At 32.3% G+C, this 26,224-nt stretch overlaps 2 protein-coding genes across 3 annotated transcripts; one reads left to right on the top strand and one right to left on the bottom strand.

Annotated features, from left to right (window-relative positions):
• Positions 1 to 6,724: 6,724 nt before the first annotated feature.
• On the bottom strand, positions 6,725 to 12,645 carry LOC137821563 (palmitoyl-acyl carrier protein thioesterase, chloroplastic). Its single transcript, XM_068626211.2, has 6 exons — positions 12,121 to 12,645; positions 7,998 to 8,131; positions 7,745 to 7,858; positions 7,479 to 7,656; positions 7,285 to 7,353; positions 6,725 to 7,051 (listed from the first exon to the last, which is right to left on the bottom strand). The coding sequence occupies exons 1-6, from the start codon at positions 12,484 to 12,486 to the stop codon at positions 6,800 to 6,802; spliced, it is 1,113 nt and encodes a 370-aa protein (XP_068482312.1). The 5' UTR covers positions 12,487 to 12,645; the 3' UTR covers positions 6,725 to 6,799.
• Positions 12,646 to 24,812: 12,167 nt separating this feature from the next.
• HVA22E (HVA22 homolog E) lies at positions 24,813 to 26,001 on the top strand. 2 transcript variants are annotated; one of them, XM_068627822.1, is made up of 5 exons: positions 24,813 to 24,989; positions 25,064 to 25,090; positions 25,178 to 25,300; positions 25,383 to 25,602; positions 25,684 to 26,001. In XM_068627822.1, the coding sequence occupies exons 1-5, from the start codon at positions 24,943 to 24,945 to the stop codon at positions 25,708 to 25,710; spliced, it is 444 nt and encodes a 147-aa protein (XP_068483923.1). In that variant the 5' UTR covers positions 24,813 to 24,942; the 3' UTR covers positions 25,711 to 26,001. The 2 variants fall into 2 exon arrangements, with proteins under 2 accessions (XP_068483923.1, XP_068483924.1); XM_068627823.2 differs by having other exon boundaries at positions 24,824 to 24,989; positions 25,690 to 26,001.
• The last annotated feature ends 223 nt before the right edge of the window (positions 26,002 to 26,224 follow it).

The following is a 26,224-nucleotide window of genomic DNA, read 5'->3' as shown; positions in this document are numbered from 1 at the left end:
GTTGTTCAAAGATAAAGCTTTCGACTTCAAAAACATTGGTTCTCAGCTGATGTATCTCCTCGTCCATAGCTTTGATGGTGTTTTTGTCGGAATCATTTGCAGAAGATAAAGCCGATACCTTATCATTCAAACTTTGATTTTCTTTACACAGTCGAACATTTTCTTCAACAGATTTAAAGTTCTCGTTTTCTAAATCAGAAATTTTCTTCTCAAGACCTTCTATTTCAACTTCTCGTTCCATTTTCTGCTTTTTAATCTCTTCTAACTGCACCGATAAAGAGCTCATTTTTTCTTTATACTCAGCAAAATCATTCTTCAATTTGTCAAACTCAGATAACGCCACACAGTTCCCATTCTTCTCCTTCAACATCTTTCCAATCAAAAGATTTCTGCTTGACAATTCAATAACAGAATCTGCCAAAGCAGCAGCATCCATAGTCTTCAGCATGTTATAAGACGATTCACCAAAAGATGTCTGAACAAACTTCGCATACTTCGTTGTAGCACTAAATATCATTTCCGAGAGAGGTTCGGAAGAAACATGTTCACTCTGACGATGGCGCCGAGAAGACGAATGCGACCTCTTGCTATTCCTATCACGCTTTTTTGATTTCTTTGAAGGACCAGCAGCCTCAACATGGCTTACCGAATCAACCGCTTCCACATTCACAATAGGTTCCACGACTTCTTCCACCACAGGGTTCACCACATTTTCACGACGAGGAGTTACATCACCCACCTTATTCAGCAATTTCGAAAAATACGAGCGAGCTTTCGGATTAGTGCTCGCCATCAAAGCTGAAAATCAATAAAACATTTAGCTAAGTTAAAAGTTTTATCCTAAAAAGAGCAAAAATGTGGAACAAACACGTACCAATCAGATTTTCTCGAGGATTTGGTGAAGTATACAGTTGTAGCAGGGCGCGAGTGGGAACCTGGTACGAGAGCCGACTAAAAACCTCAATAACATGACGATCGGCAACACCCATTGAATGAAACGAAATAGAATTAAACTTCACAGGATCTTTCGTCCAATACAGGGGGAACCTTGGAGAATCTCCATCAAAAAAATACTCTCTTCCTACAGGCTCTATTAGAATCTTAAAAAAACTGCCCTTAAAATCTTTATATGATGATGTAAAAGGTTTAAGAAAACAAACATTGGATTTACTAATAAGGGATAACCACCCTGGCCGCTTCCCAGGTCGAGAGCTATAATAATACAAGAAGGAAGCAGGATTAGGAGAAAGCGATAATAATTTACACAAAATACTAAATGCTTGCATCGCAGCCCAACCATTCGGATGGAGCTGAGTAGGTGCGACATTTAGGAACTTAAGGACACCTATTTGAAAATTGTTCAAAGGCAATCGAATATGAAGATCTCTAAAAAAGCAAGCATAAAAATAAAAAAACTCATGACTGTCACCCTCTCGACCATGACAAACATTGTCGGCATCTCCAACACGCCGAAAAGAAATAATATCATTTTCAATGTCAGAATAATAAATCTGGGAATGGGAAAGGAAACTACGAAGTTCGATAGCAGAACGATATTTGGACAAATACTCTCGGACTTTAGGATTAACCCATTGGTAACCTGGACGAAGATTTCTCTGAGGCAATACAATGCCGAATTCTTGAGGAGCATCAACAGCCGGTGCTCCATTTGAATCATTCATACAAGAAGGGGTAGCAGATGAAGACTTCGAGTCTTGGCAATCCTCTTCTCGCACCACTCGCCCAGTTGATTCACCACCCGCGCTTGAAAAATCATCAGAAGCAGAAAAACTTGAAAGAGACATTACCTTTGCACGAACTGGTTACAGATTGAAAGAAAGCTGCTTTTCTCAAATACACAACGAAACACATTCGTAAAAATTTGGAAGAAGACCCTATTTATAACCCAAAGTTACACCCTAGAATTTGAAACGTTGCAAGCATTCTGAAACCGTTCAAAAAGGTATAATCTAACGGTTGCAACAAGTTCACGTCAAATCAACTTAATTCAGCAAGGCCCAAAAACCGAGGCATTCAATATCAAATCAAATCAAATGTCAAATATACTATAATTTATTAAGACATGAATATTTTACAAGACCTTAAAATATTTCTGTCTTGGGGGGCTAGTGTACTGATAGGGTAAAACCGAGAGGTTCATGCCGAGAACTACATAGCATAACAATTAAGATGATTAAGTTAAAACCAAGAGGTTTTGACCGAAAGTGATAAAGACAAGAATAAAACAAATATAAAAGTTGTAAAAGCCCAATTAGATAAAAACTTACAAGAGGGGTGCACAAATAATAAAAAAGGTGCAGAAAGAAAGCCCAAGAGTAAAGGGAAAGCCCATTAAAGAAACTCTATAAATAGGAGTTCAGAGATAGAAAGAGGTAAGAGTGATTTTATCTGATAAACGTTAAACCTTTTCTGACTTTGGCATCGGAGCGACTTGCAGGTACCCCCCACCTGTTGTGAGGAGAAGCCGAGAGCATCAGCCGAGAGCACCAGCCGAGAGTACCAGCCGAAAGCACCAGCCGATAGCACTAGCCGAGAGGAGAAGCCGAGAGCACCGTCAAGGAGAGAAGTACCCGGCCCAAGACAGTATTCAGCCCAAGATTGAAGGATTAGTCTTGATTAACCCGTTTCAAGTGTTCTTGGTCCTTGTTGTAAGAACAAATAAAAAACATTAGAAGATACAAGAGAAGTCTCCCATGCACACTATAGTGAGTATTGGTATAGTCCATAAAAATAGCCTATGAAAACAATGCAAACCATTTCAATAATTAGAACAATTAGTACATGATATGAAATGTGAAATAATGAAAATCACATTATGGGATCAGCTTCAAGGAAGGATATGGTGATCATGGTCTTCAACATAGTGGTGGTGGAAGCATCAACATGTTGTCGCTCCATCATCATGGTGAGTTGTTGCTGCATCAATTTGAATATGTCCTCAAACTATGCAAACATTTAATTTAACAATTGAGTTGTTTAATTTGCTTGTCAATCTTCTTGACGAAGTCGTTCATTTTCAACCAACTGATTAGAGTAATCAGCGGAAGAAACAAGCAAGGAGAGCATGAAAGAAACTCCTTGGCAGAAGTTACCAACCAAGTTTGTTGTGTCATAAACTCAACTTCTATTATTCCCTCCAATAACATTCTTCCAAGCTAAAAGCTAGGTTGTTGCATCTAGTTGGTGGACATCATTGGTTGATCCATGAGAACTCTCTAATTAAATAACCCTTAAGTGTTCATAGTAGTTTTCATACACAATCATTAGAAAATGCAAATGTTAGGAAATTACATGAAAAATATAAATAAATTAAATATGTTTTATACCAATAACATACATAAGTCTCACGAGCACGAGTATCAAGTCAAACACCATTCTTATTGGTGTGAGTGGTCATAAAAAATTCATCAAGTTCAACCGAACAACCATCTTTACGCTCCTAATATGGTTGTACATTAAGAAACATCATATGTTACACACGTAAATTGAATTACATGTAACAAAGTCACGAGTAATACTTACCAGACCCAATGCAATATCTGAGTGTGATTAGTGCAATGCTCCACCACGAGCTAAAGATCGATTAATTTTATTCTGAGATGATTTTTCTTTAAACTTTTGGGTGTAGAAGTTCACCATGTGATGACTATTTTACGACAAGTGTATTGTGTCAGAAGTAATAATTTGTTCCTAAGGACGGATATTGAACCCACTAGGAATATTGAATTCTCAAATAAAATATTCACTAAATAGAAAATAATAATTAAAGTTTGTTGGATGTTTGTTGTATGTGAGATTGCAAACCAGTCACTAAAAGCCCTAAAATCAATCGATAAGCACATTTGCGATCGAAATAGTCACTCAATAAAGATGGTAGCAAATATCCTAATCGCAAAGCACTTAGCGACCGACTATTAAATTGGTCGCCATTTTAGCAACCGAAAATTTGGTCGCTATTCCATCACAAAAAGTTCGATCACCAAAATTCTAAGTGACCAAATTAGCGACCAACTTTTGATGGGAAAATCATTCGCTAAATCTATTGCCAAATTTAATCGTGATAGCGACTATCGCTTTTTAGTCGCTAATGTGTTGAAATAATTAATTAAAAAATATAAAATTGTGGTGGCTAATTCAGTGGCTAAATTGGAGACCTATACCCACCAAATTCATTTAGATGGCTAATGAATAACTTTGTAGATTTAGTCACCAAATTATTTTTATATGTATTATTAATACATATTTCAAATTGTATTTTGATCTGTTTATAAACAATTTTCAGACCTGCTTATAAATACTCAAAATTTAATCAAGCTAAACAGGAATGAAGTCCAAGACATAATTTAGGAAAAATTTGTATACAAATTAAAAGTAGAACATATTACACAACGAAAATTATTGAAAACAAGTTAAAAGAGTCAAATGAATTATACAATTGAGCATACAAGTAATCTTCTTCTGCACTATCATGTGTAATATGATCTCCTTTATAATATCCACTGGTAATAGGATCTGAAGGGTGTGACATAAAATTATTCATTTAAATGTTTTGTAAGATATGTTACATATGCTCATCTTGTTTGTGCATGAATTCCCAATTACAAGAATATAATAATGAAAACTCAAAACCTAAACATTGAAATACATAACAATGGAAGAAGTAATAACAAATCAATTGAGAAGGAATTAAAATTATATAATTACAATATCTATGTAACTTAATTTACTTAATTAAAACACATATACGGAAGAACACTGGGATTTTGTAGATGATAGATCAAGGTGGACACATGTTAGTTTTTTTCAACTTTTTTGTTCATGTACATTAATTACTATGATAACAAATATTTTCATTTTAATAGGAAGATTTTGAAAGTAGATTCTCTCAAGCATTATCTAAGTCACAATCTATGTCTACCTTAGTATCTACTCCATTAGATCCTACTGAGGAGGAAATATTAAGAAACAATTGTTTGTTACAAGTTGTAGGTGGAAGGTACAAGGGATGAGTGCGGGGTTGGACGTGTCGATCGTCAGGATGACTGTGTTGATCACTACCTACAAGAAACACAAGCATCTTCTAGTAATAAAAAAGTTGATTCAAAAGAAATTGTTGAGCTTAGGTAGCAAATTCAGGACATGAATTCTCGGTTTCAATCCTTTCAAGATTTTATGATTCAATATCTACCACCTGAAGCAGTAGCAGTTGCACAACATATTTTTCAACAGTCAAATACCCCGCAACCAACTCAACATAATCAATTGCAAGATAATGATGAAGTGCAACATGATAGTAATCATGATGAGCAACAAAATTTACCTGGTCAAGATTATAATAATTATTAGCTTATTAAAACTTTGTAATGACTTGAATTTCCTTTTATTAGATTTTTTGTTTGTTTGAATGAAATACATTTGGATATTTTGAATATTTGGAAATAATATTGAATTTATGGGCAACTCTGAATGTTGATGAATATTTGTCTTTGAATGAATTCTATTGAAAAATGGAATGCCTTTTAGTATATGCAAGTGTAGAACTGATTTCCAGTGCTTTCAAATATTCAAAAAATGAATTAATGTGCACACAGTTACATACGAATTATCCGTATGTAAGTCTGCACAGAGTTACATACGAATTTATTTGTATGTAAGTCTGCACACAGTTACATACAAATTTATCCGTGTGTAAGGCTGCACACAGTTACATACGGATATTACATAGGGATAAATCCGTTTTTAATAACATACGGATATTACATATGGATAAATATGTATGTAATTACATACGGATATTGCATACGGATTTATCCCTATGTAATTACATACGGATCCCGAATCCATATGTAACAGTTACCTATGACAGTTTAACAAACAAATTTTTGCCCGTATGTAACTATATTTTACATACAAATTTATGATCTTACATACTGATTTGTGTTGTATGTAATACCAGATTTTTTTTGTACTGTTATAGGATGCTAAACCCACACTATTTACAATTTAGCATCGACTTATTTCTTTTGCATCCGTATTTGATCGACACTAAAGCCACTATTTTTTTAGTGTATAATATTTTTTTCAAATATATTTATAGCAATAAATTTTAGTTAAGTAATACAATAACTAATCTATTCAATATTAGCTAGTTATTTATTTAATGTCTTTTCTTTTCCTTGTGGTACATAATCTATGGAGACGTTCAATTCTTAAATGGTTGACAATAGGTTACGTGATGAAAAATGTAACAATAGTTTGAAAAAGAAAGAAAGAATTAGTTAAAGAAAATGTCTCTATACTCCGAGAAAGTTGAAAAATAACCCGTCAAGCAACTGAATTAATAGTTCCAGTCCATGTTTCAGTCTTACACATTATAAAGAGTGACCATAGGTTAATATTCTTCTTTCCTTTTTACATTCATCTTTAAAACTCAAAAAAATATTATTTTATTTAAAAAGCAGATAAGGTGATGCATTTTTTAACAGTGGTGTCAAAAAATAAATATTTTTCCTTTTTTCGAATTTTGTGTTTGCCATGACTTTTCGTTTCGTTATTAAATATTATTAGTTCTTGTTTTTTGGTAGATAACATTTCTATATAGCACGAAACTGAAACAATTTGTAGCAAGTTTGTTTGTTTGTCTTAGTTTGTTTGTGTAGAAAGAGTGAAAAACACAATGGAGAAAATAAAATTGTAGTACGCATTTCACATGATTTCTAATTTGTGGTATCATCTCAATTTTCAGGCAAGTAACTTTATTATTGCATTCATAAGCGTATCAGTTGTGGTTTTGCTTAAGATGCCATTCGGTTCTGGCACGAACCAACTCCGTTTTATTCTCTTGTAGACGAAGCAAGTGTATATATTGCAGGTGGGGTTTTCTGCTAACACACTTATTGTTTGAGGCACCAATCACTTTGGATGATGGACTTGTCATTGATTCCAATATATCTGATTGCGTACATTCACGTCGAAACTCTAAAGTCATGCTGCTCATTTTGTAATCTTCTAATATTTCTCTTGGCACGCTCTGCATAAACCAAATCAACATGCCAAATGGTTACTTACTTCTTATCCACCATCTTAATCATCACCAAATTATATACAACATTAAAAAACTATTTTTAATCACTGACTTTATTAAGTCATCAACCATATATAATCAATCATAATCACGTTTCTGCATACATTATTTCGTCCTAGATACAATTTTTTTTCACTAATATATATATATATATATATGTGTGTGTGTATAGTAAGTACCTCTGAGATCCATCTGATGTATTTTGCGTTGTTAACATGCTGGTTAACGTCCATGTCGTTCCACCCTGGCTGGATTGCGTGCAGATAAAAAACCAGTCAATAAAATTTTATAGCCCTTGAGGAAGAAGGAACGAGTGAAGAGTTAATTAAGGAAAATGGGGTTGTTATTGAAGAAGTTTTTGTATCAAACTTACAGTCACTCGAAATAGAATACCCTCAGCAGTGGCGTCAGTGAGCTTTTGTATCTTCTGATGATCCATTTCTTCAGTTGCAATGGAAAACCTATTAAAGTAGAAAGGAACAATTTCTTGTCTAACTTCTTCAGGTATCTTGGATATTGTTCTTGTTTCTCTATTCATCATCACCCATAAGCTGCATCAAGCAAATTTTAAAAGTGGAGCAAATATTATGTGGTAAATTAATTACTAATTATGAAAACAATGAGAGGATGATATTGGACCTGGTTGCTTTAGCTATGATTTCTTTCGTGCAACGATCCCTGATGATCCAATCTCTTCGTGTCCCATTCTTTCCGACAACATCAATCCAAGTTTCAACCTCAATTTCATCCCCCCTGTACATTTTTTTCATCAAGCAAACCATCGGTGTATTCATTTCTTAAAAAATGTAAATCATATTTTGTAAAACTTTATAAAATTAATGAAAAAATTGCATTTTTCTTACAAAAACTTGTTATGGTAAAAGATATTTACCATTTGCTATATCTCTGCACTTGAACATGGAAACGAGTAACGACCCAAATGAGTTTGCGGAAATCCATCTCGGGAGTAGCTCCAAAACTGTTCTGACTTATCCCACAGCTGCTGAAATGATTTAGAGAAGTTTCCTGAGTTCAACCAAACTATTTTTCATTAATAAGAATAGGAAACTCAACGACCAAGATTAACTCTGTTATTTTATGCGTTTGACGCATGCAAGAAAACCTAACAGATAGTAACAAATTATATCAAAATATTAAGATTACTCCTATACAAAACGGTAGACAAGCTTGAGAATTTCAACAATAATAACATGGTGACAAACCGACGTCAATTATCCTTTATATTATGATGATAATGATGTGGTAATTATAATAATAATAATAATAATAATAATAATAATAATAATAATAATAACAATAATAGAAGCAAAGTGATAATAGCAGTAGAACAAATAGATTTCATAGTATAGACATGGGGTAGCTTTTTTTTTCATTTTAATTTAAAGAGTATTAATGAATAAAACGTTAAAACTATATATTTAAAATAATTTAGTTATGGAATTGATTAACTATTTCAAACAATTACATGTGTTTATAAGAAAAAAAATGTTAGTAATAGAATCTTATTTGAATTATACTGGGGAAAACACAAACAATGTTTGTGTTCGTATTTTTAAATATTTTTAAAAATTTATTGTGTTCTCTTTTTTATATATATTGAATTACTAGTTTATAATAATTATAATTTTATTAAATTAGTATATGACGTAAATTTATAAATATCATTACAAATTTTATTAAATACGTAAAAATGAAAATCCTAATTTAGAGTCCGATAGTCTTATAATATTGTAACAATAAATTATTCCTCAATTAGGAGACACAACAAAATTTAGTGTTCATGTGTCTATTTGAGTTTAGTTACAATTTATAAGAAGTAAATTTTTTATTAATGAATTTATTTATTAAAGTAGTATCGGAAACATATACAGTGTCGTGCTGTATTTTTTAAATATTTTTAAAAGTTTGTAGTGTTCTCTTTTGTTATAGATATTGTATTGTAAATTTATAAATATCATACAATATTTATTATATACATAAAAACAAAAACAATAATTTAGAGTTAATAATCTTATAAGCTAAGCTTAACAATAAATTCATCCTTAATTTCTCTAAATTTATTAATGTTGAAATTCCTCTAAATTTTTTAAAATTCAAATTTTTAATTTAAAATAAATAATTATTAAATTTATTATATTTTAGTATTGTAAAGGTTAAAATTGGAAAACGATCTCTTTTATGTATTACCAGCAAACACACAGACATATTAGCGCACATTTTTTAAATATTTTAAAAAAATTGTTATGTTTCTTAATTGATATAGATATTGCATTATTAATCTTTAAGAAAATAGTGCATATCTTCTTAAAGTCATCAAAATATTGCATATTTTCTTAAGTTTGTTTGGAACTTTGCTTATAACAACATTTCTTGGTCTTTTCTCCTGAAAGTCAGGGTTCTTAAATCAAAATACGAGTTTAGAATGATTTATATATCCTCATCATAATTGGATTCTATATGAGTGTGGTCGTTTCACTCTTAAATCGGCTATGACTTTTTTCTTGGAATCAAGAGTTCCATGGGGTTGGGATAAATTCATTTAGTCTTCATCTATTTCGCCTCCCAAAACTCTAGTACTTTGGAAAGTTTTTCATAAACGTCTTCCAACAAATCAACATATTCAGACTAAAGGTTTGCATATATTTCTATGTGTACGGTTTATGAAAAACATGAGGAATCTATTTAACATTTACTTTTTTAATGTTCTAATCACTACAAAAAAAACATGAAATAGAAACCAATTTTAGATACAAAAAATAATTAGTTGTTATAGTAACTAAATTAGAAACTACTTTAGAAACTAAAAAAAAAAAATTGGTTTCTAAATTAGTTTCTATTATTGTTAAATGGTTTCTAAATTAGTATCTAATTAGCTACCAAGGTTTTAACTACCAATTATTTAGTTTCTAAATTTAGTAGCAAAAACCTTGGTTGCTAATTAGATACCAATTTAGAAACCATTTAACAATAATAGAAACTAATTTAGAAACCAAAAATTTTTTAGTCTCTAAAATGTTCTCTAATTTAGTCACTATAGGAACTAATTAATTTTTTATCTCTAAAAATTAGTTTCTATTTCATGATTTTCTTGTAGTGAATGTTTTGCATATTTGGAGTTGGGTTCGACAAATTTTTCTTAATTCTCATTTCTCTAATAAGGATGATCTTCTTTCTTTTATTAAGAGTGATAGTAATCTTTTGGTTAAATTGATTAAGCTTGTTGTAATGACTTTTTTCTATTTGGATGATATGGCGTATGGGAAATTATGCTAGATTTCAGATTTCAGGATAAGATTGAGGTTTCTAGGTCTATTTCGGTAATTAAAGATTTAACTTCTCTAGACAGAAATTCGTCTAAAGCTTCAATAAGAATGATATGTTGGATTTCAATTAATTTTTTTAGTATTAATACTCGTAGTGGTAAAATTTTTCGTCCTCTTTCTGTTAGATGGGAGTTTCCTTCACCAGACTGGGTTAAAATTAACACTGATGAGACCGTTAGGGGTATCCTGGTCTTGCTACTTGTGGAGGTATTTTTGATGGGAGTATGAGGGAGTTTATTGGTGTTTTCTCTATGTTTCTTGAAGTTCAGACTACTATGGTTACTAAGTTTTATGGAGTTATACATGCTATGGAGAAAACTCAAAAGATGGAGCTTACTAATGTCTGGTTTGAATGTGATTTTGTCTTGGTTTTGTGTTGCGTTTACTACTAGGACTAATGTTTTGTGGATGCTTCGTAATCGATGAAATACTTGTCTTAGTTATTGTGGGAAAATCATGATTAGGGTTACTCATGTTTTTCGTGAAGGAAATGCGTGTGCTGATAAGTTGACTAATTAATTTATGATTTATTCATCGATAATCATTTCATTGGTATAACTTTCATCTAGTCTTTTCTTAGAATTCTTTATGAATAAGTACCCATGTATCCTTTTTGTTAACATATGAGTTTTGGTCTAGTCCCTCCATATTTTTGTATTTTCTTTCTTTTTTTCTTTTTTTCTTTTTTTTAATAATACTTTTTCATATGATGTCAAATTATTGTTGTTACTTGAGGTGTCAACCTAAGTGAGATGTCAAGTTGCATGGTGATACCTAACATAAAAACTTGTATGAAAAGAAATGTAACTTTATTGAATTAATATATGATGTAAATTTAAATTAAATTTTTTTAGTATTTATATAAAAACTAAAACACTAATTTAAAGTCGGATAATCTTATAATTTTGTAATAATTAATTCTTCCTTAGATAAAAGACCAAATAAAATTAGTGTTTATGAGTCTATTTGAACTTACATGAAGTTTATAAGAAATATATATATATATATATATAACCTTTATTTATAAAAGGATTTTTTAGCCAGCCCAAATCTAAAATTTAAAGGTGGATTTTATTAATAAAAAATTTGGATAACTAATTTTAATTCATAAACCTTATTAAATTGTTAAAAAATCTACCTACTAAAATAATTGCAAATGAATAAAATTAATCAATATTTCTACTTAAAGGAAAAAAATGTTAGATTTAAATAGAAATAAGTAGAAAATATAAACAGATAGTAGGAAAAAATATTTCTAAAATTTAAGACAAAGAACATATTTTTTTAATTAGAAATAATAAAACAAATCCAAATTTAATTTAATGAAATAAAAACATATTTAAGGTTTTTAAGTAAATATAATAGGAGTAAGTATTTCAAAACAACATTTCTCCTCTCCTATAAAGACATACATGATACGAATTTTTACGTAAGAATGAAAACATTGATCTCGAAAAGTAAAATATTAAAATAGAACTTCTAAAATAAAATATATAAAATTTTGAAATTAAAACCTAATATTGCCATTGAATCTATAAACAAATTAGCCAAACAAAAGTTAAATAAATATTGAAACAGTTGTAAATTATTTTGATCATATATTTTCTTAAGATTTTGTTGATTGGCACTTGTTAATGTATTGAATGAGGTGTAAGTGGTAAAGAAGCTAACCTGGAGAAAGTTGGTGAGTGTCTCGAAGGAGATAGTTTTATCTGGTCCAATTTCGTAAGACCTCACAAAGAAATTTTGCATATATACAAACCGGTCCTCCACAAACCTTCCACGAAGGAAGGTAACAAAATCTTCTGTGTTTTCATTTCCCAACTTCATTGCTGTATCATTAATCAATGGAACATCTTTCATTCCATTCTTCGTCTTCACCAACAATGAAAACCTTCTACTACTGTTGTACCATGCACTAGTATTGCATCGGGAATTAATCTCTACAGTTCTGTCTTTCACACTGCACCAATTTCCTAGAAATTGTTTCCCCGTATTCATGGATACCACCATTGATGATATCATTGCAGAACTCATGGCAGAGTGGAACAAAACTGATATGAATGATCCTGTATACAATGTCTAGATCCTCTCGTAAGAGATTTCGAAGAACGATTAAGTTTGGGATAAAGAGAATCTCTAGATGACTTCCGATTATACCAAAAATAATGATAAAGAATGTGATAGAGAATTGAGAAAAAGAAACAAAGTGCATATATTATTCATATCTAGATAATAGTTTAATACTCTATTTATAGAGTACTAAAGATTACCTAACTCTCCAACTAAAGAGATATATGATAGAAACTTTTAACTAAATACCAACTAAAATATAAATGATAGAAACTACTAATTAAATTCCAACTAATTAAATTCCAACTAACTAAATCCTAACTAATTAAATCCCAACCAACTAAATCCTAACTAATTAAATCCTAACAGGAATTAATCTGTACAGTTCTTCCTTTCACACTGCACCAATTTCCTAGAAATTGTTTCCCCGTATTCATGGATACCACTATTGATGATATCATTCCAGAACTCATGGCAGAGTGGAACAAAACAGCGAAATCAGAATTCATGTTTGCTTCTAACTTATACATTCTCACCGTGCCTAGTAATTAATGTTTATCTTTTTTGTTTTCTAATATGTGTGTTAAGGTTGCTGAAAAGATGAAAGATAAATATTGATTTAATAACGTGCACGAAAGCATTTCGGTTCAGTCGTTTATTATGTTTGGTTTCTGTTTTATCTTTTAATAGATACTTATCGTTTCGTGTGCCATAATTTTGGGTTGCTTTTTGGTGACTGAAAAGAAAGTCCTAAGGTATTTGCATGAGTTTCATCTCTTTACCGTCACAGTGAGGGAGTTGTCAGGAATCACATCTTCAGAGAGTGTAATTAATAGGCAAACAAAAAACTATAATAAGATAAATTACTTTTTTTTTTCTCGGTAGGGAAATGAATCTAGAGAACTATTCATAGATTTCGTCTTTTTCTTTTTGTCAGGTGCTTGGTCTATGTTTCAGCTTCTTTTTTCAAATAGCGTATCTGTTTCTTGAGATGTGCGTTATTTATATTATTTTAATGAGTCTACCTTGTTAGACCGGATTAGTGAGGTGGATTGTTCTTATATGTGTATTACCTAGTTCTTAATGACGGATTAGCTCCACTGACCTTAATTGAGCGTAATTGGACCGTAGGTGTCGGTCAGCCTACACGGGCGTGGGACCTTCGATTGGCCTAGTCGTGGGAGTCGAGACATGGTTTTGACCGTTCGACTCTTACCAGTACACTTGCCCCCCAAGCTTGAGGATAACCTGATCTGAAGAGTCTTAAATGTTTGGTGTCGGTCGGGCTTTTGAGTTTATTGTGACGGTTGGGATTCTCGATGCCTGACATGACTTCAGGCAGCACCTGCACGCGTGATGTGACCCGCATAGATGAAGGTTGTTTTGGATGCGAAGCGTTGGGAGACGTTGGATTAAAAAGATCTAACGGTTAAATAGCATTGTGATGCGTCGTCTCCTGGGACCCTTGGAGGCTATAAATAGCGGTCCCAACAGTGCTGAGATACTGTGCTATCTCTCTGGTATTTGCTCTAAGACCTGAACATTTCCTTGTCTTCTTGCTGTGTTTTGGTGTTTCAGCTTTTCACAAGGTTAGTTATGTCTTTTTTGTCTCAACCTATTTCTTCTTCTTCGGCTCCCCCTTCTCCTCTTCTCGTGCATCCCTCTTCTTCATCTACGTTTTCATCATCTTCTGACTCTTCTACGATCGATTCCTTATCGGTCGGTACGGTTCAAGTTCTGCACCCTGTAGAGGTGGTTAGGGGGGACGATCCGGCTAGTGTTGTTGACCTGTCGAGCTCCCTTGAGCAAGTCATCTCCCGGGCGGAGTTTGATTGGGCAAATCCTATGTTAACTAGGATCGCCTCTATCTTCTTAACCGAAGACTCTATCACCAAGTTTTTGGGGAGGTACATAAAACTCGCTTAAGCAAGCAATATCTCGCTTAAGCGAGATGTCACTTAGCCCAAGCCCAATTAGGTTAAATAGAAGGTGTGAGACATAACCCTAGACATCTTTGAAAAAATAGAGAGATATAGAAAATCCTAGAGGAGACAACCATCAAAGAGAAACATCCTGGTTGGATGAACCAACCGTTGTAATATGTCTTTGAGAGTTTTATTTTTTATTTTAATTTGACACTAGACATATTACATTGGTTGGATCCAACCGGGGTAATACGTCTCCGAGAATTTAAAAAAAAAGTTTTAATTTTTTTTTAATTTGACACTTGACATATTATACCGCTTGACATCCAACTGGAGTTTTAATTTTTTTTAATTTGGCCTAGACATATTAGATATACAATCAGTGTAATATGCCTTTGAGAGGTAAAAAAAGATTTAAAAAAAAACTTAATTTAGCGCTAGACATACTACACCGATTGGTTCATCCAACCACTGTAATATGTCTCTTATAGTAAAAAAAAATGTTGTAATACAGCGGTTCTTAGTCCACGCTTAAAGAAATTTCTGTCTGACTTGTAAGAATTAAGAAGAATCTTATACTCTTAAGAACCTCAATAAAGTCACTTAGTTCTTACCTAGTTTGAATAACATTTTACATTAACTTAGTTTGGTATAATAACAATAAAATTATTATAAAGTGGACTTTAAGCCCAACTCAACCCCATAAAATCGGGTCATGAGGTTAAGGTTTGCACCCACTTATATACCATCCTCACGCCGAGAATGACAGCTCGTGCGTGGGATAACATATTATGGGTGGTCCGATAACGGCCCGATAGCGGGTGGCCCGATAGGCCCAACAAACACTCACTAGAATAGAATTGAAATGGCTCTAATACCATATTACAAAGTGGACTTTAAGCCTAACTCAACTCCATAAAACCGACTCATGAGGTTAAGGTTTGCACCTACTTATATACAATGAAATTTTCTCATCTCTAGTCGATGTGGGATCTCCAACAAAAATAGATAGATGTTATTATTCACAAATAGTTTGAATAACACGAGTTACATTAATTTAGTTTGGTATAAAGACATTAAAAGAGAGTTATTTATCATTTAGGAGATGTTTTGACTTGAGTTGATAAAAGGACATTAAAATAAGCTGACATGATCATTAATACATAAATTATTTTAAAGCTATACTGAATTTTGTATAAGGTCAGATCATATCGACATTATTCACCTTCATGATACACTGAGACTAAAAACTTATGACCAAACTTTTCACATTTCAATTTATTGTCATAAATCATGCCTATCTCTGTACCTCAGTCTCCACGGAAATTAAACTTACGAGAAAAATAATCTCTTATAATTTTAGCTTTAGAGTATTACATTTTTGGAGGAATCTATACAAAGAATTTAAATGTTTAACTTACACTACTTTTTTTTCACATTAAATTATGAATTAGTCCATACGACACATGACGATTAAAATAATAGTCAATATTTTTAAAAAATAATAATATTGTGTTTCTAATATTCCAAATTTCCTATTACTTGAAGTTATTATAGCTATTCCATAATCAACTTCAATAATTTTAGTTTGCACTTGAAATTATTAAAAATAAATGTAAATTAATGTTGGTAAAAAATCGATACTAACTATGAAAGTTGATGTTAAATGTTTATTTGAGTATTGATTAGGTGATGACACCAAGACCATTATGATCAATTAAGCATGATAGTATTTGATTGCGTTAAAGTAATGTATTATAGCATTGGCTTGGTCAATGCAAACAAATAACATCTAGCATCTATACTCTCTTTTTTTACTCTTCTCTTTTCTTACCTATCTTTTTATGCCTAATTACTTTCTCTCTTTCTAATTATTTCCTTTTATCAAATAAGAGAATCATCAAATCAAAAGTGCATATATAAATTAATGATGAAGTATATGTTTTTGAAAATAAATATAAATATAAAATATAAAGTTTTGAAAGGACAAAAGGTTCCAAAATATTTTTTTATAAAAAAAGGAAATGGGAGAAGGCCTCTTTTAGTTCAAACATATTTTAAAATATTGTCAACCAATATATTAAGAGTATTGATAAAAATATAAAATGTTTTTATTAAAAGTATCATTATAGATATATTAAAATTTACAGTAAGAATGTATTGATAATATTTTAATAAAAATGTTTTACTTTTACAATTTCAATTATTAGCTTTTATTATTTATTGTTTTACAGAAAACAGAAGAAGTTGGGAGGGAGATAATTAAATTACAATTGGGCCAAGAGTGATATTATTTTTTTCCAAAATAAGGGTAACATGGATCAAAATTGTTGAACAAGATGAATCCAAATTTTCATGGATTGCTTTAAGACTGATTGTAGCTTAGTTGTGTGAGTTCAGGGGTATTTTGAATTTGTTAATTCACTCTTAGTTAGAATCCAAAGCTGGTTTAATTCAAATCCTTTTGAAAAGATTGTTTTATGAAGAAGTAGAAAAAGAACCAGTTGTTTTAGGGTTTCAATCGGTTGTTTCATACTTAGGATTTTTGAAACTGGTTTTAACAGGTCTGAATTTGGTTGACTTTGCTGTCAAACCAATTCAATCGGTTATTTCGACAAAACAACCGATTATTTTTTTGAATTTTCTTGACAAATTTTTGTTTAGTTAGTTAAATCTGCTTTAAATTATTTGGAACTGATTTGACTTTTACAATAAATGTTTTCAACTGCTTCTTGGAGTATAAATGTTTTGTTTTACGCTCTTATCATTAACACTTACAAGATTAGTTTGTGAAATCATGTTTTCTCCAAGATTGCTTAAGACTTTGGATATTTTTCTAAGAATGAAGTGGGACTAGCTATGTACTTTGATTTGATTTGTACCAGGTGTGATCAATCCTATTTCTTTCTTCATTTTTGTAATTCTGTAAGTATTGGTTTTCACAGAGTCAGAGGGTGTTCTGATCTGTGGTGTGATTGTGGTGCCCCAAAGGAAGTGTGTGTTCTAAAGGAGATCAAGATCACTTTTTTGGTGGTTGTGTGTTTGTAATATGGTTTTTTATTACTTAGTGGATACCCAGAGGTTTTTGGGAACTGGATGTAGCTCTTGGTATAAGAGTGAACCAGTATAAAACTGTTTGTGTGATTCTTTCTCTCCTTAATCTCTTTTACATCTGTTTTTAGTTGTTTTTATACATTGTTAATAAAAACAACCAGTTGAATCGTAGAAACAACCGATTGAATTTCTGGTATTCAACTAAAACTGTTTTATAACTTGTGTTGTCTCATTCCTTTGGTTGTGATTCTTCTTTCACTTTCTTCATACCTTCAAACTTTCTGAAAAACGTTTAAAAATTCACCCCCCCCCCCCCCCTTGTTTTGACCTCGATAATAAGTTTGTGACTCAGCCTCAGTTTATGCTTCCACATTCAATTAAGGTGTTTCTTTTTGTATCTCTACATTTTTTTTCCTGCACCTTTATATTTTTCTTTCTATATCCCTATATTCTTCAAAATGTCCAAATTATCTTTGAAAGTTTTGAGTGATTCCAAAATAGAAGTGTTCTGTAAGCAAGATGTGTTTCCAGAATAGGAAATCTGAAAGATAAAAAAATCATTCCAAAGTATACTTTATGAAATACATTTTTTGACTTTTAGAAAGGTAAATCCGAAATTCCTAAAATGTGTTCCAGAAACTATGTTTCAGAAACATTTCAAAAAAAATAATTCAAAAGTCATTTTTAAAAGGGGTAAAACAGTCTTTCCAAAAATAATGGGTGCAAGGAGAAATTTGTTAGGGTGCAAAAAGAAACACCATTCAATTAATTCTAACATGCACCTAAAGAATTTTGTAATTTCAGAACTGTTCTTCATTTTGAAATTGAAAATTCAAAATTGAGAAATACATTCTAAAAAGGAAAGAATTTGAAATAAATTTGTAGTGTTCTGGAAATGAAATTCCATAATATAAATTGAAAAACCAAAATTTCATTTTGAAAAAACAAATCCAGAATAAAAATAATACATTTCGAAAAAAGGATTCAAGAAAACAAAAATCTAGAAACATATTCCAGAAAAGGGATTCCAGAAAATAAAAATCTGAAAACATATTCCGAAAAGGCTATTCTAGAAAGCCTAATTCAGAAAAGTGTTTCAGAAACCCAAATTTAGAAATGTATTTTAGAATACCAAATCCAAAATACATTTTGACCTGCACCCTACACTTTTATTTAAAAACTAAAAGAGACATTTTTATCATTTCATGTCAGATGACTCCAAGTCGTCTCCCAACGAATCCAATAGTAAAAATCAGTAAATCAGTGTTTAGAATATATCTGCAAAGCAATAAAAGTTAGCAATAACAATAATAATAAAAATTGGGTTAAGATAGTTATGCAGAAAATATAAAAGAGATTGAAGCAACAAATAAAAAGCGGTTGATCCCCAAGTTCTTCTATCATTGAATTCTTCACATGTTCTCTAAAGATTAATCCATTCTCAATCCTCCAATAGAGCTAAACCAGATTGAACATGCGTCAATCTGATTCAACTGAAACTCATCAGTAAAACATGCGTCTACTGGTTCAATCAATACCCACTTTGTTCCATGTGTATACTCCATGAGAATGTTTATCTCCTCTCTCTTGAATCATGTGCCCAATAAATTAATTAGAACAATGCGAAGTAACTAAGAAACCAAAGTTTATGATAAGGAAGACTCTCAATCATGCGTTCAAGTACAACCTCTCACAAAAACCAGTTTTCTAGGAGATTAAACTATTAAAACAACTGCTGTAGAGAATTAAAAATCGAAACTTTTATTGACCAAAATCTCATAACTCAATGAGAATGACAAAGGAATCAACCAAATAGATTTAGCCTTCCATGCGGAGGCAAAACAAAAGAATTACAAAGGAGAAAAGAAACTAAGAAAACCCTATGAAGCTCCCTCTCTTCTCCTTGATGTTTGTGTCCTTTTATAGGTTTTTCTACTCTAAGGATCTTGGAAAAATATTGTATTTTATATTTTGTTAACAGTTTCCAAGTTTCCAGAATTCTTGTATTTTGCAGAATATTTGCCTCCAATTTTGTTTCTAAGATACTGTAGATTTTATTTTTTCTTTCTTCTCCATAGAATTTGTTTTTGTTTTGGTTCAAGAAGCGACTTGGACTTTTGCATATTTGGCCCATTCACAAAGGTAGATGCTTTCGCTGGATAATTTACTCTAAAAACACAAAAATAACAAAAATAATAGTTAAGGCCTAAATAAACCCAACTATATGAATCTGAATTAAAACAATGGATTTATTTATTATTATAGTCCAATAATCCATGATTAAAGCTATTGAGTGTGAATAAATATATGTTCATCATACAACTACCCACATCCACTCTTTGTTGAATCTAAAGCTAATGTGTTTTAAAACCTTTTTGAATTTAAGTGTTTTTCAAACTAAGTGAAAAACAACATGTTGTTTTGTCGAAGCAATCGATTGTTTTACTCTTAGGTATTTTTGAAAAGGTTGAAAACTGTTTTGGTTGGTTGACTTGTTGTCAAACCAAAACAATTGGTTGTTTCGTGGTTTCAACCGATTGTTTCTTTGAAAATCCTAACAGAATTCTGTTTCAACTGAATACGCTCCTTCATTAAATGTTTTGACCAATCTTTGAAAAGTATAAAAGGTTTGTTTATGTTTTAAAACAAACAAGTGAAACAGATTTGAGTTTTTCAGTTGTGAGAAAGATTGCTTTCAAGTTTTGAACATTCACATCAAGCTTTGGGTTTTCTCAAGAAATAGTGGAATATGATTGCATCTGTATTGATTTCAGATTGTACTGTAAACAAGTGTAATTCTTTCTGAATCTTCTGTATTTTCTGGTGTTGTTGCCTAGGAGTGTTGTGTGCTCTTGAGGTGGTCAAGATCAATACTCTTGGTGTGTGTTGTGCCAAAGTGAGTGTGTTTCTTGAAGGGTTCAAGGTCACTACTTTGGTGGTTTGTGTGTAATTTGTTTTGATTGCTTAGTGCATTGCCCGGTGGCTTCTGGGGACTGGATGTAGCTCTTGGTTTAAGAGTGAACCAATATAAACTGTTGGAGTATCTCTTTCTTCCCTTAAACTCTTTTAAATTCAATTGTTATTGCTTTACTGGTATAAACAACCGATTGTTTTTCTGGTGCTTTGTTATTTTGTGCTTAAATTCTTGGCTAACTGAAATTCTGATCTGGATTCACACAAAGGATATTGTTTAAGCTGAAAAAGTTTTCAAAAACCCCTCTTAAACAATTCACCCCGTCTCTCGTTTAAGGCCATATATTCTAACAATAATTGAAATGTGCTGAAATTTTAAAGCAAAAAAATCAACTAAAAAAAGATAAGCATAATTAAAACCATGCTCTGAATACCACATGATATGAGTTGATTTTAGAATTGCACATTTTTATGGGTTGCACTTTTTTTATGGTTTTGATTTTACACAAATATGGTGAGAAACCCAAAGAAGATTCCCATTGGAAATGAACTTAACCAAGTGGTTAAGTAAGTGTGAAGGTTCAGTTCTAGAGGGCAAAGAGAAAACACGATCATATGTGTTGATGATGAAGAGGTGCGGAATTAAGGAGTATATAAGGGAGAGAAAGAAGATGGAAACCAAATAGAAAAAGATGAACACAAGAACATAAAGGAATGGAAAATAAAAAGATGAAAGGAAAGAGAAGCTTATGATGGTGAATGTGTGGTCACGCCACTTGGAGGATGGGAGGAGACTCCAAGATGAGTGGTGAAAAGTCTCCACTTGAAGTGTAGAGCACTCAAGATAAGACCCAAATTCTAGGAGACTCGACTCATTAAACACTCTGACAGAGTTTCTTTTCTATTCAAAATTCAACGTGTAATACATGAGGCAAGACACTCTATTAATAAGAGAGAATGTCTTGGAGACCAAGATAGAGGGGTAGGGATGTCATTTGTGAGAAACCTTGTAGAAGGTAGGTCAACGTGGAGTGCCTCCCAAGCTAGCCTACATCTTCTAGAAACTAGGTTAAGGGCGGTTTTGGAAATGGTTTCTAGAAGCTATGTTTTTTTGGTGGGTTTGGCACAAGCCCAATATTATACTAAGTGGCACCTCGCTCCTGGTTTCAAAAGTTCTCTCTCTTCTTCATCTGGGCTTCGTTGGTGCCAAGAGTGAAACTTCTCTCTTCACATGGTTTACTCAAAACAACACTTTTTTTACACTAATCTATGTTGATGATATCTTAGTTACTAGTTGTTCTTTGATCTTGGTGCAAGGTTTCATGAAATAGTTAGGCTCATATTTTGCACTGAAGGATGTTAGACCTCTGCATTTCTTCTTAGGAGTCAAAGTTTCTTAGGTTAAAGACAATTTTATTAATCTATCTCAAGCTAAATATCTTAAAGATCTCCTACATCACACAAACATGGTCAACTTTAAGCCCCAACCATCTCCAATGCTTTCTTCTTTGTGCCTTACTGTTAATGAATTTGTCTCCATCGATGATCTAACTCTATACTGATCCATTGTTGATGCCTTACAATATGCTACCATTACTAGACCTAAAATCTCCTTCTCGATTAATCGGGTTTGTCAGTACATGCATAAACCACAAATTCACCACTGGAAATTTGTTAAACGTATTCTGCGTTACTTGGCTGACACTTCAACTCGTGGGCTTCTTTTGACTCTTTCACCAAACTACTTTATCACAGGTTTCAGTGACTTTGATTGGGCCACTAACTTGGATGATCACAAATCCACCACTAAATATTTCATCTTTGTTGGTCGCAACCTTGTTTCTTGATCCTCAAAGGAGCAAAAGGTAGTCTCTAGAAGCAATACTAAGGTTGATCACTTCTTCCACTCCAACAATCTATTTTGATATTGTCGGTGTTTTTCAAATTGTTGCAAACTGTATCATGCATTCACGCTCTAAATACTTTGAGCTAGATTTGCATTTCGCCCGTGAGTGTTCTGGATGAGCAGATACTATTGGTTCATCTTCCATCTTAATTCCAAATAGCTGACATTCTAACTAAACCCTTAATGTTTCAAAAATTTAAATATAAACTTTGGGTGGTGGATAACTCACCCATAAATTTATGGAGGTATTAGCAATACAATTGCTAGTGCAATTACATAAATCTAGTTATTCTGTTATAGAGCTTCTCTGTATAGATTTATTTATGTAAATATACCTTTTCATTGCCTTTATAGAATAATATTTCTTTAATTCTCTTTTTCTATGTCGACTCATACACTTATACTGCAAAATATTAAATTATTTTAATAGTTAATTATATGTGTAATTGATTTTGTTGTAATTGATTATGGTTGGAATTAATTTTATTTAGGTAAATTTATTTAAAAAATAATTTTAAGATAACTAATTTCATTAAAAATCTTCTATATTTGAAGAGTATTATCAAACTGAAAAAATAATAATAAATTACACATTTTCATGTTCATGAAAACGAATTCTTTTTACAATATTTTTTAGACATTTAAGCTTTTGTGCCAAACATACAACTCGAATTACAAACAGTTCTTTTATTAAAAATAAAAAACTTCAATCAATAAAAATCACCTTTCCTGAACATGTTCTAAAAATTCCATTTCTTTTTAGTTCTCGAGTTTTGTTCCTCTTGTTTTACGTTTACGGGCCTTGGGCCTCTTTATCTGCATGTACATAAATATAAAAGGCAGTTTCTTCCTGCACGCCTACATTTTTTTCCTGCACCCCACAAGGTTGCGCAAAAACAAAACTGTCCCTATATAAAACTGTTTTTTTATATTCTGGATTATGAAATTCGGTAAAATTTTGGATTGACGCGTCCGTTAATCTCCCGGATTGGTGCTTCCGGTAGTATATGAAGTGTTAATCCAAAAATAAAAAAAATGCAAAACATCCATAATTGAAAAAAAAACATTCTGGATCCGCTAATCCGTAATTCAAAATATGCATTTCGGATTCAGAAATCCATAATTGAAAAAAATCATTCCGGATCCAGCAATCCATAATAGAAATTAGGCTTCCAGATTCAGCAATCCAGAAATCAACAATTTATGCAAACTTTGCTTCCGGAACACCCCACTCATCAGGAAAGCAACATGATTCACTTCCGGATTGATGAATCCATAACACACTCCCAGATCCCGAATTCAAATAACATGTGAAGGTCAATTTCAAAATTTACAAAATTATGGGGGTGCAGGATGAAAAATGTAGGGGTGTAGGAAGAAACTGCCAATATAAAATACCTTAGGTTGTAAAACAGATGACAAAGGGACAGTTTCTTCCCTACATCTCCATATATTTTTTTACACCCCATATAAAATATGAAAATATTGTTTTATCATTTTTGTGCCACCTCCATATTACAGATTATATAATTCAAAATAGTATTTTGGATGATATAATCCAAAAGTTTGTATTTGATAATAGCTTTCAGATTACGTAATCCAGACACGCATTTGAAAAAAGGCTTTCAGATTACATAATCCGAAAGTTAGAAAAGACTTTCGAATTATATAATCCAGAAACTAATCATGCATCTAAAAAAAGACTTATGAATTATGTAATCCGAAAGCTAATTACGAATTTAAAAAATGACTTTTAAATTACATAATACAAAATATTATATAGAGATATTTTTGAAAATACGAAAATTTATAGAGATGAGAGAAGAACATATGGAGATGCAAGGAAAAAATAAGTCCGTTTATTGCTTTCTCTCTTTCGTCTTCTTCTTCTTGTTTCATCTTCTGGGTTCATGGCGAAATTCAATATCAGTTACTTTGGATTTTTTTTTTCTTGAATCCACTATTAATAGAAAATTAAAGATTAATTTTTCAAAAAATTATTTAAGTGGTTGACATTTTAGAACGGATATTATTCCACATGTACAAACTAGAAATTTAATTTTTTATTATATACTTAAAAAACAAAGTGATTATGTGATTGGATTGGTTGATGGAAACTTGAGAATGTTACTTGGGAGACTCTTGGTCACTTCACATTATCTACAATGATACTTTGTTTAATAGTAATGATAATAAACAAACACGAGGCACGTGGGAAGTGCGTGCAACTCCTTCATCCACGGTTTCTCCACTTTAGGAGGGAGAGGTGTCCAGTGGACACGTGTGCCGAAGCAGCATGCACGTGGCTTGTGCTTTGGGCAAAGAACCTTCGTAAAAATTTAGGCCATTAATACCATTGGATTAGGGGAAAAGTTTGTGATGTGAACGGTGGAAGATTAAGCATGACACGTTTAAGGCAGAACCCGATACTTGGCCTCTCTCTCTCTCTTAAAACTTAAAACGTGTCCCCCCTTGTCCCCATCATCCATCATCACACTTCTCAACACATTTTATAATCCTCCCATCTCTCAAACCTTTTCTCACTTCATTGCTTCACCTTATATCTTTCTTCTTATTCTTCACTCACTCTCACACCTCAAAAACACACACAAATACCAACACATGGGCAAGTTGTGGACCTTCATCGCCCAGCTTCATTCTATTGCTGGGTATCAATTACGTTGTTCTTCTCTATCTCTATATCTTAAACTACTATTCATAACTTTGTTTTTCTTCTTTTCAGGCCTGTTGTGACGTTGTTATACCCTTTGTAAGTATTCCGTAATAACTTTCCTCTATTTAGTACGTACTTTAGTTATAGAAATTAAGACATGAGTTATATATATTATTGTTATAGGTATGCATCGGTGGTAGCAATAGAGAGCCAATCCAAGTTGGACGACGAACAATGGCTAGCTTATTGGATCATTTATTCCTTCCTCAGCCTTGTGGAAATGGTTTTTCAACCTGTATTAGATTGGTGAGTTTAAACTTAATAACTCGCTCTCTCTCTTTCTCTCTCTCGTACTTAAATTATGATCTTTAATTTGAGATTGGCGCAGGATACCAATTTGGTACGATGTGAAGCTATTGACAGTTGCATGGCTGGCGTTGCCACAGTTCGAAGGAGCTTCCTACTTGTATGAAAGGTTCGTGAGAGAGCATATAAGGAAATACATAACGGACAGGGAGCATCTGCAATACAACCCTCACAAGACCAAAACCTCTCCCAACGACAACAAGGCCAAGAAGAGATTCGTCCAGTTCGTCACGCCCAACAAAGTCAGTTACCTCTTTTCCTTTCATCACATTCAATCATTCAAAGTTCAAACAATTAACTGTCTTCTGTTTTTTCCGTCACAGCAACAGGAGGATCAGGAGGCGTATTGAGTTTGCAAAAGGATGGTGCTCAGAAGTGTCTTCAGTTTTTCAGCCCAGGATCTTTCATTGCTCTTTCAATCAACTTTCCTTTCAAAATTTGGCTACTTGCCTTTTATTTATGTGTATACTTTTCTGTCCACCTCCTTCTTCTGCCATCATCATCTCATCTCATATCATATCATAATTTTACGTGTGTGTAAAGTCATCTCTTTCTTCAGTCTGGATGCACATGCATGTATGGTATTCTTAGCCTGATACGAAAGTAAAGCAAAAATTCCATTCTCAGGATGGATCTGTGAATCCAAACTCTCAAGTATTCTCTCTCCTACATACGTGTAGGGAAGGAAAGGACGATCAAGAATAGAACAAATACGATTTTATAGTAACCTTTCACCCTTATCTTTTACGTTTAGCTAGCTAATGTTTCGCGACACTGTTTCTGAGCTATGGTAAAAATGAAGACATTTTTCTCCTACCTGTATGTGAATAAAGTAAAACTCAGAAAAAATGTCACACTGCCAAC

This window comes from Phaseolus vulgaris, chromosome 9 (genome assembly GCF_051622355.1).
Source record: "Phaseolus vulgaris cultivar YP4 chromosome 9, ASM5162235v1, whole genome shotgun sequence".
In the NCBI taxonomy this organism is placed as follows: domain Eukaryota; kingdom Viridiplantae; phylum Streptophyta; class Magnoliopsida; order Fabales; family Fabaceae; genus Phaseolus; species Phaseolus vulgaris.
Note: the sequence above shows the minus strand (reverse complement) of the source record. Positions and strands in the feature narration are given on the sequence as shown.

Bases quoted from the DNA above. Each gene is read 5' to 3' on its own strand.
- LOC137821563 (XM_068626211.2), bottom strand. From the start codon at position 12,486: ATGAGTTCTGCAATGATATCATCAATGGTGGTATCCATGAATACGGGG. The intron at 7,859-7,997 runs GTAAATATCTTT...AAAAATGTACAG, and splicing joins GTGCAGAGATATAGCAAATG to GGGGGATGAAATTGAGGTTG. The intron at 7,052-7,284 runs GTACTTACTATA...TGGTTTATGCAG, and splicing joins ACATCAGATGGATCTCAGAG to AGCGTGCCAAGAGAAATATT.
- HVA22E (XM_068627822.1), top strand. From the start codon at position 24,943: ATGGGCAAGTTGTGGACCTTCATCGCCCAGCTTCATTCTATTGCTGG. The intron at 25,301-25,382 runs GTGAGTTTAAAC...AGATTGGCGCAG, and splicing joins TTTCAACCTGTATTAGATTG to GATACCAATTTGGTACGATG. The intron at 25,603-25,683 runs GTCAGTTACCTC...TTTCCGTCACAG, and splicing joins AGTTCGTCACGCCCAACAAA to CAACAGGAGGATCAGGAGGC.